The sequence below is a fragment of the Mycetomoellerius zeteki genome, unplaced genomic scaffold (genome assembly GCF_001594055.1).
Source record: "Mycetomoellerius zeteki isolate Tzet28-1 unplaced genomic scaffold, Tzet1.0 scaffold167, whole genome shotgun sequence".
NCBI classification, from domain to species: Eukaryota; Metazoa; Arthropoda; class Insecta; order Hymenoptera; family Formicidae; genus Mycetomoellerius; species Mycetomoellerius zeteki.
This window is the reverse complement of record NW_017256623.1, coordinates 675,484-694,428: the sequence shown is the minus strand read 5'-3', so window position 1 is coordinate 694,428 and position 18,945 is coordinate 675,484. Positions and strand designations below refer to the sequence as shown.

Genomic DNA, 18,945 nt, shown 5'->3' with positions numbered 1-18,945 from the left:
CATACGTCTGTATAGATCTTAAGGTTTAACTGATATTTATTTCCTATTGTAGTGATTTAATAGTTTTCTTAAACGGTACTAATGATTGTAGGCGATTTCACGTTAAATTAGGCAGCAAAGAAGCGAATATTTTAGTTCTTTCTAAACTTATTTGCATTTGTATATAATATAATTACATATTTAAAACTTTAATGCCATAATGATAACGCTTTCCGAGACGTCAAACTTTGCGTATTTTGATATACCTAATGTTTTTGAAACGTTCCAATTTCAAAAAAGAAAAAAAAAGAAAAATTTAAATTTGACATAAAAGATTCAAGGACCAATTAACCAACTTAAAATGCATTTATTACACATACGGAATAGATTTTTAAATAACATTTCTATTTAAATATATTTTATTGAGATAATAGTCCTTTCTTCTAAAGTTATTTTCTTTTTCTTTTATAAAATTAAAAGAATACAATAATATTTCCTGATTTAAGATAAGTCTAAATAAAAATTGTGATCTTTAAGAATCTTCTTTTTAAATAAAGTATGATTTAATATAGTATGTCGTGCGTTAAAACAAGGTTACGTGATACTTTTTTAGCAACTAGCGTACTAGTCTTCTAACAAATGAGAAAACTAGCAGTTAGAGAAAATTTAATTTTATAAGTTATATTTCTTTAACTACTAGTTGTGTGAAAAAAACATAATTCATAAAATTAAAACCATATATCTATAAAAGCTCATCTAATTAACGTTCTAGTATAAGTAAAGGGCTATGAGCTAAAATATCAAAGATATTCGAGCAATATATAATTATAGAATTAAATTTTTCTTTTAAGTACTAGTGTTCTAGTTTACTAAAAGAGTAGCATGCTAGTTGCTATAGTAAAATAGCATTATGTAAACTTTGTTTAACATTTAGTATAGTAATGTATAAGCTGCGCAATTTCTTATTTCTTAGCGAAATTAAAACAATATAAACAATTTAAATAAATTATCATGTTCCTCTTCTTTATTTCTTAAAATTTTTCTAAGTTTTCTGCTTTTCACACTTTGATTTTTATCATGATATGTTTTCTTCTCTCTTATTCTTTCTCTTTATTACAAATATAAATACCTTAAATAAATTTGGATGTGTGAAAGTACAATTTTGTTTATTTAGTTTAAACATGTATTAAAATTTATATTATTCTACTTTTCGTGGAATTTTATTACACATGTTATGATTCATAGCTGAAAGTAATACTTCTACAAAAATATTTTTTCGATGAAATACATGTATGCAAAAGAATGCGTTGTTTTTTATTTTTCTCTCTAAAACTAATTTTTTTTATTTATCTGTTGTATATTTTGCTTCTAAAAATTTTGTTTCTCTTTACTGTATTTGGAGTTCTGAAAAACGCCGAAATTTATATAATGAAGAAAATATAATATTTATTAAATAATTATAAATAATTTTCTTAAATAATTATTTGAAAAAACTTAATTTGTCAACTAAAGATAGTTTACTAAATGATTTTTTTATTGAACGTTATCTTAATATACGAACATCTACATGCATAAATAAAGAATAAATGCAGAAATACATAATCTTGTAATAAAAAAAAACGACATGCGAGATATAGAATTACAAAACTCAGAAGAGAGAATGTAAAATGATTATAAATTTAGTTTATTGTCTATAACAATCACGAAACCGCACAAATTACTTTCTGTGTTATTAATGTTGATTATTGTGTGTACAATATTAAATTTTATTTATTTTTGGAATATTCTCAAAAATATACTTCTAATCCTTTATTTCGGACTATTTTTACAAATTAAAAAATATAAAAAATGTATTTTTGAAACTTAAACTTAAAAATTCAAGTTGATATTTTTTAAAAAACCATGATTACGGCATATTAAAACATATTATAATATACAGGGTGTCTCGTTACGTTTTGACACATCGATTGTGGGCAGGTAGACTGGACAAACTGAAAAGTCAAAAAGTTTGGGATATCCTATATATTGTATATGTTTCAATATTACATGCACAATTATAACAATTGTGAAAAACAAACAAATGTTCTTATTATTTATTCGTTCTCCTATTTAACGTGAAATCGCGCGTGTACAGTTAGCAATTAAAAGGTTACAACACTTTCTTTTTGATGGGTTTTGGAATACGGCTTGCTTATCAAACGATTGGTTCTTATTATTTTTATGAATTAATAATATTTATGAATTCATAAGTAAGAACCAATCGTTCGGTGAGTAGGCTACATTCCGAAAAAAGTTACAACCTTTTAGTTGCCAATTGTACAATTTTTCAACAGCAGACTGAAGCTGATCATATTTCCACTTAAAGTATTTATTTTATACAATAAAAAGCGATTTATATATGACCGAATCGAATAATATAGATTCGAATATTTATTTTCATGGTAATTTATTCAGAAAATTCCAATCTACAATCGGAATAACGCAAACATTTATATCCAGTATGGCAAATCAAATATTTAAGCTCTTTTAATCACTTGAATGCAAACTCCATAAATACATCAAGCTATGATACTATTATGTGTATAGTATCAAGTATCACTAAATACTAGACACACTTATAAATTTTATTTGTACAATTTTGTAAAAATAACGAAAGACAATAAGCCCTAAAATATACATAAAATTGAATAATATTTTTTATTCGCAAATTATTTTTAATTTTTATTTTTTTATATAATGAATATTTATTTCTTACTGGTATAAACATATGCCTTTTTAAAATTTGATGATATAATTTTCTCTTTATTTTTTTATAAGCATTTTCCACTGTATGTTTATACTAAATTAATCTTGATACAAATGTACACACTGATAATATCATACATTACTCAAAATGTAAAATTAGCAAAATTTGATATATGTATTAAACATGTTACAAATGTGTTATGACTTGAATGTTTGATGTTTGTGTTGACATATGTATGTTACAACATGTTCACATATATGTTACATAATTTTGGACGTCCAAAAAATCATAATGCAAATTTCTTTAGAAAAAATAATACTACATAATGAGAAAAAATTAAAATGTACAAATTGAATTAAGAGCTGTTCTAAATCAAGGAATGATGATTTCACATATAATTTCATCGTTACAATTTTATCTGGATGTAATTTAAGGTAATTACAGTGTATGACTAAACGATATCCCACATTGATCAATTCTTCTCTATATTGTGATACAAATTGCATTTGTGGAAGCGAATAACGAACACATACATTTTTCTTTAACGTATTATTCAACAGCGACAATTTTGTTTAACAGAATGTATATTCCCGCGATTGCAGTTACATGTGGTTATATGTGAGATTTTATCTTACGTATATGTGTATCTGTATATGAAACCTAAAATGTAAGGAAATAGAGAAAAAAATCTGCTTGCTGATTGCAAGACTTAAATCGAAACGCAAAGGAGGACTTTATTGAGCTTGCAAGAAAAGAAATTTGTTACTTCGACCTACCATTTAATATCAATTATCATGTATGCGACTACATGCGATTCTTATCAAATATCAGTGCACAGTTGCAGATATTATTAAATTAAATTCCACGAAAAGTCATATCTTCTTCTTTTATCAAAAATTTTTAACGCGTAAGATAACAATATTAAAAAAACAATACTACGCAATTACATACATAAAAAGTATTTACGAAAGCGAATGCTCCTAAATAAATGAGCGCAGCTCTATATATATATATAATCGCATCTTGATTTTAATTTCGACAAAAAGACTGACATAATCGGGAAAATTGATTAATATAATTGAATAATTATATACATGTACATTATATATATTAATTATCTTTATTAATTATTATATATAATTATAATGAAGAATTCAATCAATTTTCTAATGACAATTTACATTTCATGAGAGCATTTTTTAACTACCTACATCTGCACTTGCGCAACACAAGCAATAATCTGTTGCGTTTTTTAAGATTGTAACATTTTGTTACTAAAACGACGAATGATATTTTTAAACAAGCGTTCAAAGACCAAGTTTGATCTGAGGCCATTACTTTTTGGAGTGTCACACAAGGATATCTCTGTTATTTGTATTTTGTATACGACATTCAAATGGAGGAAGATAATTATGAATATAACGACACATACGTAACTCGGAAGTTTCTCATTTGAGATGTTACGCAAAGATAATCTCGTTAAGTTACGTACTTGAATGTAGATTATTTTGTATAATGACGCAATATAAATGTTGTGTGACATAAAGTGTAATATGGAATGAGTTTCTCTTATTGTTGTTTCCCTTTTGAGTTTATATAAATCACATTTATTAGCATGTATTTAAGGATATATACTACAAATTATATATATATAGACTAAGCAAATTAAATTAAACATTGCATAGAAATATTATTTTTTAAGGAGTTCATGCCTATAATGCCGCGTATGTTGTACATAATATACATAATGAGATAATTTTTCTTTATGAATTCCAGTATACACAAAAGTCGCGAATCACTGAACAACATTATGAGCCGACGCACTGAGTAGTTATGATTCATGACTCTTCTTCTATGCAATCTGAAATTCCTTGAAAGAAAGTGCTCCAATTCTAGTAACATCGAGTGCAGCGTTGACATGTATTTTACACATGTGTTTGAAAAATATGAAAAAACTTAGTATATTTACTTATTTATTAGAGAGGTTGTTCAAAAAATTCGTAGAGACTTTTAAATTTTAAAAGATGGTATTGCGGCTCATATAAATATGTCACTTTTTATATCAAGTTTATGATGAGTTTTACATATTTTTGGAAGATGATGCTTCAACGTACGTGTTATATAAAACGTATAATAAATCAACCTAACTAAGACTTCTTATAAATCAAAAAACAATGAAAGAACAAGGGCAGTAGGAGTCAAGCGCGGGAGATGTTGCGCAAATAACATGGCTATCGTAGCGTGAAATGTGAATGTATTAGTTATCTCTGAAGAAGGCTCAAAAATGAGCCGAAACATGTAAGCGCTTTAGTAAAATAAAGAAGTTTCACGCTACGATAGCCGTGTTATTTGCGCAACATCTCCCGCGCTTGACTCCTACTGCCCTTGTTCTTTCATTGTTTTTTGTGTTATATAAATTTATGCGAATTAGTATTGCTTATTCTATCCGATTTTCTGTATGAAGTAGCAAAAAGAATTTATGCTATTTACGGAATTAGTGCGAAAGTATCCCAGTAAGCAAAATGTTATAGCAGAATGTCGGCAGATTTAATCAGAAATGTTAGCAGACCAATATCAACTGTGGTCGCATTCTACTGCCGTTTCTTCGATAGAAATCGTTCACATATAATAATGAGACAGCAGGTTGCCAGCAGAAACCGAGCAGTATTTGCGCGCGTGGGGTAATCTAACGACAGAAAGCAAGCAAGATGCAAATCCTATTCGGTCTCTGCCGTTAATCTGCTGGCATTAGCAGTTCAGTAGACATTGTCATATTTCTGGCAACAGTTTGCCAACATCATCAGATATTATAGACTCTGTGTGAAATTTGTTGCCTTTCTATCATCAGAAAGTAACATATCATCATTGGTAGCATACTTTGCTTAAAATCTGTTTTTGCAGACTTGGTTATCTGAAATCGTATAAAAATAACTTGCTTGATATATACATGGAGATTTTAATGTTAAAGACCAGGATTGCTCAAGCAAATAGCTGATGATGATGAAATAAAATCTCTTAATGTAAGACATAGATAGCATGTAAATAACAAACTTCTTCTAACGAATAAGCATGCCGTTACTATCTTGTATACTCTTTTATTTCAAAAGGCTATTGGAGTTATTATAATAGAATTTTCTATAGAAGAATTTATTTTTTATCATAGCTAAGAGGAAGTGCTAATTAAGAGGAAGTGCTAATTAAGAGAAATTCCCCGCTTATCGGCAGAATATTTTTTTTGTGTTTTCTAGTTTATCATAAGAATATGAAAAATTGGTTTACTAACTGATATAATTAATATCATACGTACGAGTATATCAAAGTGTCAAATCTATCAAATTGTTAAAATACATCATAATAAGCAGGTGTCTTTTTGTAGAGCAAGCGTATCCAAATTATGTCAATCAGTCATAAATTCAAGTCAATCATAAATTAATTTTTCATATTACTTCTTTGATAAATTAGACAGAAATGAATATTTATAATGATAACGAATACTATAACGTAGTTTTTCTATATTAACGACACTGCTGTGTTGATAATACCTGTGGTATATTATAACAGAAATAATGCATTGATGAGACCCAGGCACACTAAGTTTTTTCTTTATTACTCAAGGAACACATAAAAGTAAAAAAAATCAAAATGATATCAAAATGACTTTATTTTGATACTTAAAATCAATAAGCAGTCAAACTTTGTAAAAATCATCATTTTGATGTCGAAGTATGTCATTTTGACTTTCTCTTGGCTTACAAGGTACGTCACCCAACTGTCCGGCACCAATTTGATTCTCCATGAAATATGTTGTTAAACGACTAAACTCAATGATGACTCGATTATACATGCATTGCTTGTCATTTGCGTGTACTATATTAGAAGTATTGTCAAAGACATAAAATATGGACATCCGCCATTCATATCTAAGTTTAGGCTGCATTCCACTCGCAACGCTCGCGCGTGAGCACCGTTTGTCATTGTTTAACATTTAATAAACAACAAGAATTGAATGATTCCACGAGCGTTGTGAGCGTTAAATAGAACGCAGTTTAAATAGTATATCAAATGTGGTAAAAAATGAGAGACAAGAAGCGTAAAGAGATAGAGACTGGCCGTCTTCATGTTCTACTTCTTTCATTTTTGTCGATCAATTTTACACACGGATAGTACAGTGTCTATGCTCTATGTCTTTGAATATTCGCATTTAATTAAATATTAATTTATATTTTTAATTAATTTTACTTTATTACGCATTTTGTATTGCTTTATTAGCATCTTCTATCTTATCGTCGGCATATGGTTTATATTTGCTTTAGGCGATCATTATAATAATTTATTATCCGATGTATATGTGACTAGGAAAGTTTATCTAGTAGATAAATTACTATGTGGTTTATCCGAAGATGGAATAACTGGCTCTAAAAAAACGAAAGATAATAAAGTCTGATTAATGTATTGAAGAAACGAAATGATAGTGAGGAATGCTTACGGTCCTTGATACATATTATTAAGGTACCTCCAGATGTGATATGGCTAACGTTTGCCAAAATTAACAAATATCAAATATTATATAATATACATAATAATTATTCATATTGAATGTAGGTCAATATTTAGCGAATGTGTGCAAAGTTGACACATATATTGGCCATATTTATCGCCTTTATAAACAGATGTTCAACTGATCTGGGATGCACTCTTCACTGCCAATTTTAAATTCCTTCGTCGCTGCACCGTTAAGAAAAACGGTTCCAAATCAGTCGATGAACATGTAATGAAAAGCAAACGATCTTTCTTTCCTTTAATAATACCTGTTTTGCATGAAGCCTCTTTATACGTAATATCACCGTGTTAAATATGTCAGTTGTAGCACGAAATTTCATTAATTACGACTTGAATAAATTTACATGAATTTACATGAAATATTAAACCGATACGCAAATCGTATACTGGTATATGGTATATTTGGACTTCTGTCACGACGCTTAATTTATTTAGATTGATTTATATAAATGATTAATGAACACATGTGGCGTTGATTGTCAACAACGCAGGTAGTCAATGAGTACCGATGAATTTATCGGTCAGGTTCCTCCTTCTATGTATAATGATGGTTCCTATGGTAAGAGTCATTCAGTGGAGATCGAGCAGCCGCGACGATCACACAATCACGCAGGATCAGTAACTTTCCAACGAGGCGCATGTTGCGGTACTGCTAAGTCAAGATTTGATAACGACAATAATTCGCAGCAGTAACCACGACCATGGCTAAGACATTCTTATTCATTTTGGCGATCTTGATCAGTGGCCAGGCGACTTTCGGGTACCCCCGTGGTGACACGACACAACAGCACATGCAAAAATCCTGGCAATATGAACCGTATTGGGAAATACGTCAAAAACTATTGTTGGATGAAAAACGAGAGTCCCTGGGCGGTGATCTGAAACTTAATCTCATCGAAGCCAAGGCCAATGATGTTCTAATGAAGGCAAAAAATCGAGAAATCTACGACGGTTCGATCCTTTCACTTACAATCATTAGTTCGCGCGCGAACGGTATCAATTCGCGAATGACCATCGCGCTTATCTTGTCCGCGATTAAATAAATTCAAAGAAAAGCTTGACATTTTAAAATTACTTTAGATTCTTTTTTTCAAATGTAACAAATCCGTAAACGTTATTCTGAAATAAATTTCGCAACATAAAAATTCAAAAGAATTTTCATTTAATGTCTATATAACGTCATTCTCATCGCATTAATTCTTTCATGGAATGAATGACTATATCATGACTATATCTAAAATTTTCCTTTTTAAAGAAATTCTGTGTTACACACTGAAAAAAAGATTAGCTGCTGCAGCAAATCTTTTTTTTCAGTGCAGCATACTTATATATTATCTAATTCCGATAATTTAGACCTTTAAATTATATTGAGAAACATGCGTTTTCCCAGGGAGCTGTCATATTATAGATTAATGATTTATCAGCTGCATATTATCAAGGATTGTGTACAAACCGTGAAATATTGTGTGAACTAAACATGAACGTATCATATCCGCTTTTACGACGGATATAACAAATAATTTATCGGATGTGATATAATGTTTACCAACAAAAATATTTTACATATTGAACGTTTTTTAACAAAAGCACAATCGATAAAGTATAATACAATGAACCATTATTGTTTGCTAACCATTCTTATTGTTTGCTAATGTTAAATAAGGATGAAATGAATCTCTGTGTTGTATTGTGTTAATAATTAATTGTGTCTTTATTGGAAAACGTTCATTAATAGAAAATTAATATTGAGAAAATTAATACTTGGCTTATAGGAGCGTAATGAAAAAATAAATATTAATGAGGACTTCAAAGTTTGCAACCTTGCTTAATTCTAACATTCTCCTCGTTTGGTTTACAATACTGGAATCCTCATATATATTTCTGCAGGTTTTATAACCGGCAACACCTTTCTGCCGTCGTTTAACTTTATGGAAGTGATACCGAAGATTGAGAAGTCTGAGGTGTTCAAAATCTTGCGCGACATGCCTAAAGGTGCTGTTCTTCACGCTCACGAATCCGCCATGGCCTCATTCGACTATCGATTCAATTTGACTTATCGCAAGAACCTATACGTGTGCGATAAGAACGGTTCTGTGCAATTCAATTTTTTTAAGAAACCTAACAACGATTGCCGCTGGCAATTACTGAGTGATGTACGGAAAGATCCGGCTCGGGCCAAAGATATTAATGAGAAGATCAAGCAATCCATGACGATGATTACGAAAGATCCAAGAAACTCTTACCGTACCGTCAACGAGGCATGGGAGAAGTTCAATGACATCTTCGACTCCTTGGGCTACATATCACATCGTCCGACCTATGAGGATCTCTTTTATCGTAATCTCCAGGAACTTTACGAGGACAACGTGATGTACGCGGAAATACGAACGACATTATCGACATTGTACGATAGTTTTGACAACAAGTCATACGGAGCATTGGAAAAAGCACAAATCCAGAAAAACGTCGTTGATAGGTAAAACGCTTTCTTTTTTAAATTATCTTATTGTTATAACTTCAGATAAGAATAATAAGTAAGTGACATAAATAAACATGATACCACAATAATTTTTCCTATTTTGAAACTAACAATCTCGGGAAACTTTTTGAGAGAAGTTATTCCGTTTTATTAGTTATTCCAATATTCGGCGGCTGTGCCGAGAAATAATGTGAGTGAAGTAACATAATAATGGACGCGACAGGTTTATGAAGGATCATCCCGATTTCATCGGCGTTAAAATTATATACGCGCCGAATCGTAGTGCCGACCAGAGTAAATTCGACTTCTATCTGAAAACATTGGAGCAGTTAAAGCAACGCTTACCGGACTTTATAGCTGGCTTCGACTTGGTCGGCCAGGAAGATAAAGGGAAACCCCTCATCAAATTTGCCGACAAATTGAAAAGCGTTGATCCGAGCATTCCATTCTTCTTCCATTCCGGCGAGACCAACTGGAATGGGGAATCTACCGATTTGAATCTCTTCGACGCTATTTTGTTAAACACCAAACGCATTGGTCACGGGTAAATAAAGCGAATACTCAAAAGAAAGTAAACATTAAAAGGTCCTAATGAAAACACTGATAAAAAATAAAATTAAGAAGTTAAATGCAGAAAGCAATTTACTTATCTAGAATTATTTTGAAATGTTTTACCTTATCTATAGGTATATATATATAAATTTTTATTACAAAATTCTGTAAAATGAGTTATGATATATCAAACATTTATTTAAAATACTCCAGTCTAATTAATATAGTAAATTGGTTTAAAACATCGACGATGTTTCTCTATATAGATACGCGTTAACGAAGCACCCACTCCTATGGAAGTTCGTGCAGCAGTTAAATATAGCGGTGGAGGTCTGTCCTATCTCAAATCAGGTTCTTGGTCTTGTTGAAGACATGCGGAATCACCCTGCGGCTAATTTATTCGCAAAGGGATCACCAGTGGTAGTCTCCAGCGATGATCCCGGATTTTGGGGTGCCAAGGGACTGTCCTACGACTTTTACGAAGCCTTTATGGGTATTATGAGTGCCAATTCTGATCTCAGAAGTCTCAAGCAACTGGCAATGAATTCGCTGATCTACAGTAGCATGAATGATCAAGAGAAGAAGAAAGCGTTGAGCCAATGGCAAGTGAAATGGAACGCCTTCATATTTAAACAGGCAAAATCAGCCTAATGACAACGAATCGAAACAGCAAATGCGAAAAATACGATATGAGCAAAAATAAAAGAATATTTTCAACAAAACAACAGATGCTATATAATTCGACAATACATATCAGAATATTTAGAGGCAATATTTGTAATGGAATACTAAAACTGCGTATTAACGTTACGGAATTGTTATCTTATAGGATATTCTTATCTAAGAAATTCGTATTTAAGAATTTTATATATGAATTGCTATGTCATCACATTCCTTAACGATGCATCTTAAAAATGCATTGCGTGAAAATGTTTATAATGTGCCTAAATACCCTACCGAAAAAAATCACGAAGTTACATAACGAAATCATGAAATTAAAATATGTAAATCAGGTAACGAATTGTTCCAAATCACTACGTGATCTTTTAAAATCGCATAATTTGAAAAATTACACGATGATTTGTTTTTTTCTTCTATTTCTATCATTTAATTATTTAAAACTCGATACATACGTAATTATATAGTTATGTTATGTAACTTTGTGATGTGATTTTTTTCAGTAGGGTAAATTATGCTTATTGTGAAAAAAGTCTATTATTACAATATAATAATAGATAGAAAAAATACCGCACCGTTATGTTTCATACAAGAAGATGTAAAAAATGCAGAGCAAAATAAATATTATTCTTTCATTACATTTAGTGAGATACTCGATCAGTTTGATGCTTGCTGCAGGAGGTTGTAAGCCGAGTAAGAAGTCCTGCAAATCTACGGAAATAAGATATTGTATCACTGTGAAACGTTTAAGAGATATTTATTTGCATTTATGTTAATTTACGGAATTGGCTTCTACCTTAACTTAAAACGAAAATAATTATCATAATCATTTTTATATTTCTCTCTCTCTCTCTCTCTCTCTCTCTCTCTCTCACAAATTTCCCAATACACTTAGTGTACTTTGCGTTCACAATGCTCGCGAGTATTATTTGTCCTTGTTTAACATTTTTTATAAACAACATAAATGAAATAATTGCAGCGTTGCGTCAAGTAGAACGCACCCATAAATACATAAAATATATGTTTCACTTACTTTCATTTACTTACCCAAGTAAAAGTATTAAGAGATAATGCAAATATCCCATGATAAGAGAACATTATTCCTTTCTGGCTGCTTATCATAATCAGCATCAGCGATCTGCGTTCTCGTGGTGTCACCATTGTCCAGTCGCAGGAATAAACAGCTGTAGCAATGTCTTTACTCTGCGAAGAAAATTCTCAAAGCAATAGCCAATCAATCACATGAAGATATTAACTCTATCCATTACAAGATAATGTTCGAACAATCGTCGTAAGCTGTTTCTTTATTGAATCATATGGTTTAATCTACAATATGCTCTTTGCAGAAGCATGCTTAGTGAGCACTAACGCGTGCATAGCACGTTAAGAAACAGCTGAAACAGCTGAAGAGCCAAGATATTTAATGTATTATATTACTTAAACATAGTACAAATGCGATTAAATTGCTTCCTAAATATAGATCTACATCAAAATGTCTTCCTCTACTTCTATTGACACATATCTACACAATTCTTTTCTCGTCTTTGTTCTTGTCTATCGTTTTAGTTGATTTATAGATACAAATAACCATATATGCATACTTCTGAGGCGGCAAAATTATTTTTGCACGCAAACAGTTAACTCTTTTTGCACGTCTCTGATTCTTTGCTTCCTATTTCCTGTTTTTTACCTTTTAACTTTAATCCTTCTTTACAAGTGTTTTATCAATAATCGTGCTTCATGTTACGTGTTTCCTTCGAAGTTGGTCAACTTTTATCTTCAGTGAAATAAAAAAATAGGATAAGAAGCGAAAAGGCAATAAATAAAAAGTGGTAAAAAGCTAGTAACAGGAAGCAGTGAGCACATTGTGGATTAGATTTAAAACTTTCCAAACTTTCTATTTTCCATGTAAGTGCTTCTTCAAAAACGCTAAGTTTTCATATATCATTTACAACGATATGCGCATTTATATACCTTCAACTCAAGCTCGTTTCCGTACCAGCAGTAATAGAACAGTTGAAGCAGTATGCCGCTCAGATACAGGAACATTGAAAGAAACTCAAAGCTGAGTAGTTTCTTCTGCAAGAATTAAATGTACGTTACATTGTTAAGGATACGTAAAATGTCTTTTTTATAATACCTTTGATATTAGGAAGATACTAGTACACACAATGAGCAGACTGAAGAAGAAGAAGATTATTATCGTCCACATGAACAACGCTCGTATTTTTTTTACCAGAATGTTCACGAGCAAATGATGTTTGACACATTCCACAATCGAGGCGCTTGTTTCCCGATTTTCTCCGGAAGAAATACGACCAGAGTTCTTCAAACTGTCTGTCAATCGGCAGCACATCAGCTCGATCTGCGCACAAACTTGAATTGTGAAGCCATAAACGAGACAATCGAAGGTAACATTAAGCATTATTCCGTAGAATAGGGTCAAAAATTGCTGCAGATACGTAGCTAGATATGGAAGGAGATTTGACACGGAATATGGGATGTACGATTTCAACGGCAAGACGCGCTCGCTCTCTTTGAGTAATCCTAGAGCTGGCGTGACCATGAAGCCAAATCCGGTCATGTATGATATCATCATGAACAATATACTGCTCCACTTAGCTGTTAAACATTTGGTTTCCAGTAAACATCAGTTGAAGCTAATATTTAATTAATCTTCTAGCTTTTGTTTCTCTATGAGCACGATTAGGAAGAAATTAAGAATGCGCGTACACTATCGATTCACAATTAATTTTAATTGTTTCACTTGTATATTTTTGTATTCCAATACAAAAATATACTTTTTTTTATACTTCATAGTTCATGTTAAATAAAAAAAGAGGTAGAAAAGCTAAAACGCAATGTTTTAACATTGCGTTTTACATTTACCACATTTGCTAAAGTTACATAACATTTAATTAAGTAAAGGTATTTAAACAGGTTTTTTACGATACAGATTATTTACGGTCATTCAATTGTCTTGATCATTAATGATCTTTGATACATATTTCATGATACAAAACAATTACGTAAAGCAATATGCACACACATATGTATCTGCGAATTACTCGAGTACCTCTACGACTGTGCTGTTCTATTATCAGCTTTTCCATGGAATTCCTAGGCTGGCACATTTTTACACGCAGAGAATCCAACAAATCCGACAGTTCACTCTCTCTCAACAAAAAATTCGCGTATTTCACACATAGTGTTAAGAAAGTCAGTCCCAGGAAAAGCCCTTCGGTCAACTCTTGAACGTGGTCGCGCATGCGAATCATCTCTATCACATCGAATATCGTAAACTCATATATCAAGAGAAAAATTGCATACCTGCAGATACCCACAGTTTTAAATAATCAATGAATAAACTGACGAGGAAGAGAAAGGCTCAGGCATAACAAAATTCACAAACCGATGCAAGAAACGTTTTGTATATCACACATAATTTTTACCGTATATGATATATTAATTTTAATATAACTGGTTCGTGTGTATGACATACCTGTAACAAAAGCGCAAGAACCTGATGCATATGTTTTCGTTTTTCCGCTCTTTCCATGCGCCGCAAAAACGCAGAGCTTTAAAGTTTATTGGTAGAATGTCCATATCGTCATATTATTCTCGCGTAATCGTCGATCTTATTCTTGTTCCGTTTCAGTCGCAAAATTTTCTTCGTCTTTTAATATTGTATAAGTTTGATTCTCTTCCTTTATCGGGTAAAATTTCCGATAACATTCCATCATTACGAGCTGCATTAGTAATGCCATACAATGTTGTCAACCGCACATTAAATTTTAATACAATCGAGTCGTTTCTCTCATTGCAATATTTTTTCAATACGTTTCCTTCATTGAAGAATATAAATCGTTTCTATTGTATGCTTTTAACATAAGATTATTGCGTGTCTCACAAAATAAAAATTTGTTGAACAACTCTTTTGCTATGCAATATTAAATATCCATAGGAAAACAGAGACATAGAAAATAGTAATAGACCGGCGAAAGGTATAGACTAGCGCTATGTAAATGATAAACTGCATAGTCTGAAAGTGAAGAAGGTAAGAAGTTTTTCACGAACTATTTTCAAATTGATTAAAACATCTGTTAGGGTTGAGTTTCAAGACTGAAATTTAATTTCGACGCAGTGTGTTTGCAGGATCGAAAATATAGTATATAAATTCATTCAAATTATTTATGCGCTAAAAATCCAGCTTAACCTACATCTTATTCTTTTTATTGTAGAAAGTAATTATATAAAAATGTGCGACCTAAACTTGGATTTTTTCAAAAAGTACTACATCTTGCATCTCTTATCTTTTGTAAAATATAGAATATACATACAAAGCACATTTTAACTTTTATTATACACGTGGTATATTAATCAAAGTTTGCTACAGAAGACTAAAAATTGATCAAGACTTAAAAATTGTTTTGAGAAAACAAAAGAGTTTTTTATTTATATTATTATAATATCAAATATTTTACATATTTCTCTTTTTATATAAATTAATTAATCAGTTTAAATCAATTTAATTATTAATGTCAATATGGATATTTAGATTGCTGCAACGACAATAAATTCGACATACTTTGTAATGTTGAAATCAGTTTTATATTTTATAAGCTTTATAACATGCGTGTAAATATATTTATTTTCAACTTTATATCCACATATTCATAGATAACGTAAATTCCAAAATGACAAAAGTTATTCCTTTTTAACTGTCACAATAAACCTTAAAGACTTGCTTTTTTGCAACGTTTAATCATTAAAATAAATATTATTTGCAATGTTCTTGTGTACTCATCAAAAGTGAATGCCAATTATACATTTTATATAATTTGTTCTAATATTTTTTTAATCAGCAACAGATAGAACAACTTGATTTGCGAAACAAAGTTCGTCAAAGGAAATATTAAACGTTATTATATAAAACAGTTCTGCAATTTATTGCAAGTACATCACTACATATAATATTATATGGAAATGTTTTCAGGATGAAACAGAGAATGTACGATTTCGTGGATAAATCCTATTCTCTTTTACATAATTCTGACGACTTAATTTAAAACCAATCAATATATTTAAAAACTTATTTAACATCAAATGCATCTGGCATGAATAAATAAAGCAAATACTCTGAAAAAAGAAAATTAAGTGATCTGGATTAGAATATATTAATAAAAAATAATTAAAAGATTTTTAAAAAGTAATTTATTTATCCAAAATTATTTTAAATTGTTTCGTCTTATCTGAATTTTTATTACAAAGTTTTGTAAAATTGTGGCACCATAAAATAAAACATTTATTTAGAATATTTCAATATAATTGATACAACAAATTAATTTCAAACAACAATCGTGATAACGAAATACCCACTTCTATGGAAGTTCGCGCATTTAAATATCATGATAGATGTTTGTCCTGTTCTAATCACTAATCACTAATCAGATTCTCAATACAAGATATGCAGATTCATCTTACGGTCAATTTATTCAAATTAGGATGACTAGTAGTGGTGATCTCCTATAATTAACCAGGACTCTGAGATTCCAGGGATTAATCTACGACTTTTACGAGGCTTTTATGGATATGATGAACGTCAATTCAGATTGTCAGATGTCTCAAACAACTGGCGATGAATTTGTTGACCTAGCGGTAAACGAGAAAAAAGGAAAGCACTGTACAAGTGGCAAATCAAATAGACGCCTTCGTACCAAAGTGATCCAAGTAGTTAAACGACGGATCGGAATAGGAAACGAGCAAAGTGCTTCCTCGCATTATTAATATGAGTAAAAATCCCTTCTCGTGTTAATAAAAATGAAATGAAATATTTCTGAAAGAATAACAGAATGGTGCGATATTATCAGAAAATATAATAGTAACAATAATAATAATAATAATAGACTATATTTTTTAAATCTAATTTAGAACATTTTTGTATTCTTCTATATTTTTAGTGAAAATGCACTAGAAATATATATCAATTTTACCGAATTGCATTTAACCAAATAACATTTTTATTAGAATTCTACATACATGTTTCACTACTACGAGTATCTCATCACATTTTTTATCTGATGTTCGCGTGGAAACTCTGTTATTGTAATATATTCTTTGAAATCCTAGATTCTTTAAAAAAATATTACGCCATATGTTACGTTTTGAACAATAAGAACTGCACAACAAAATAAATATTATTTTTTCATTCCATATAATCCAACAGTTAATTAATTTGAAGCTCGTTGCAAGAGATTGTACGCTGAGTAAGAAGTCCTGCAAATCTACAGAAACAAGATATTACATCACTGCGAAACGTCTAAGAGACATCTATTTATATTCATCTGCGCAATTACGTTTCTGTTTTAGCTGAAATGCGCAGATAATTGCCGCAATAATTATTATACTCAAGTATAAATCTCATAGTACACGTAATATACATATCTACATATTTTCATTATTTACTTACCCAAGCAAAAGTATTAAGAGATAATGCAAATATTCCGTGATAGGAAAACATTATTCCTTTTTGACTACTTATCATGATCAGCATCAGTGATCTGCGTTCTCGCGGCGTCGCCATGGTCCAGTCGCAGGAATAAACAGTGGTCGCAATGTCTTTACTCTACGAAAAAAAATTTGCAAAGCATTAGTCAACCAATGTAATCATATTTCTTCGTACGGAGATATTAATTTATATTTCCAGAGCCGGGTAAACAATCATTGCGAGCTGTTTCTTTGAACTATATATAATACTCTTCCCAAACTTTCTATTTCTCATCTATTTCTTCAAAAATGCTAATCTTTTACACACATATATCATTTTCAAAGTTACGCTTATTTACCTTCAATTCAAGCTCATTTCCGTACCAGCAGTAATAAAACAGTTGAAGCAGCATACCACTCAGATACAGGAACATTGAAAGAAACTCAAAGCTGAGTAGTTTCTTCTGTAAGAAATAAATGTACGTTGCATCGTTGAAGATAAGCAAACGTCTGTGGCAATACCTTTGATATTAGGAAGATACTAGTGCATACAATGAGCAGACTGAAGAAGAAGAATATCATTACTGTCCATATGAACAATCCTCGTATTTTTTTTACCAGAATGCTCACGAGCAAATGATGTTTGACACATTCCATGATTGAGGCGTTTGTTTCCGGCTTTCGTCCGGAAGAAATATCGCCAATATTCTTCAAACTGTCTGTCAAGCGGGAGCACATCAGATCGATTTGTGCGCAGGCTTGAATCGTGAAACCATAAACGAGACAATCGAAATTAACGTTAAGCATTATTGCGTAAAATACCACCAAAAATTGCTGCAGATACGTAGCTAAATATGGAAGTAGATTTGACACGGAATATGGTATATATGTCTTCAAAGGCAGCACGCGCTCACCTCCCTTGAGTAATCTTAAAGCTGGCGTGATGATGAAGCCTAACCCGGTCACATATGATATCATCAAGAACGACATAGTACTCCATTTAGCTGTTAGAAACATTTGATTTAACAAAATTTTACGTTCACTACTGTTATCAAAGTTACATTTAATTTATATTATTTAATTAACTATTAGCATAATTCAATAACTTATTATGTAATTAATCACTTGAAGGGTAAAGTATTTATCGTATGAGAGAGAGAGAGAGAGAGAGAGAGAGAGAGAGAGAGAGAGAGAGAGAGAAAGACTCAATCGCCAATGCTGTTAACAAGAAATGATGCATTAAAATAGATGATTATTTACTCTTGATTGCCTTGATCATTAATAATCTTTGATACATATTTATATTTTGTAATATGTAACATTTACGTAAAGCAATATACATACACGCAAAAAAATATTTTGCTGCTCCAGCTAGAATTATAGCTGTTTTTTGTATCTGATAGAAAATTATGTATCATACGCATAGAATTTATAGCACAAATCTAAATTCTACACTGAAAAAAAA

At 31.0% G+C, this 18,945-nt stretch overlaps 2 protein-coding genes and 1 pseudogene across 2 annotated transcripts in view; 1 reads left to right on the top strand and 2 right to left on the bottom strand.

Moving 5' to 3' along the window:
- Positions 1 to 7,842: 7,842 nt before the first annotated feature.
- LOC108721339 (adenosine deaminase CECR1) lies at positions 7,843 to 11,386 on the top strand. The gene is made up of 4 exons (XM_018445850.1): positions 7,843 to 8,236; positions 9,173 to 9,761; positions 9,988 to 10,308; positions 10,583 to 11,386. The coding sequence occupies exons 1-4, from the start codon at positions 7,987 to 7,989 to the stop codon at positions 10,965 to 10,967; spliced, it is 1,545 nt and encodes a 514-aa protein (XP_018301352.1). The 5' UTR covers positions 7,843 to 7,986; the 3' UTR covers positions 10,968 to 11,386.
- Positions 11,387 to 11,486: 100 nt separating this feature from the next.
- Positions 11,487 to 14,553, bottom strand: LOC108721301 (odorant receptor 2a-like; annotated as a pseudogene).
- A 2,671-nt stretch (positions 14,554 to 17,224) lies between these two features.
- The window catches only part of LOC108721340 (odorant receptor 82a-like), a 2,154-nt gene continuing 433 nt past the window's right edge, over positions 17,225 to 18,945 (bottom strand). Inside the window, 4 exon segments of the mRNA XM_018445851.1 lie at positions 17,225 to 17,278; positions 17,464 to 17,619; positions 17,840 to 17,944; positions 18,099 to 18,522. Of these exon segments, the coding sequence (XP_018301353.1) occupies positions 17,225 to 17,278; positions 17,464 to 17,619; positions 17,840 to 17,944; positions 18,099 to 18,522 (739 nt within the window).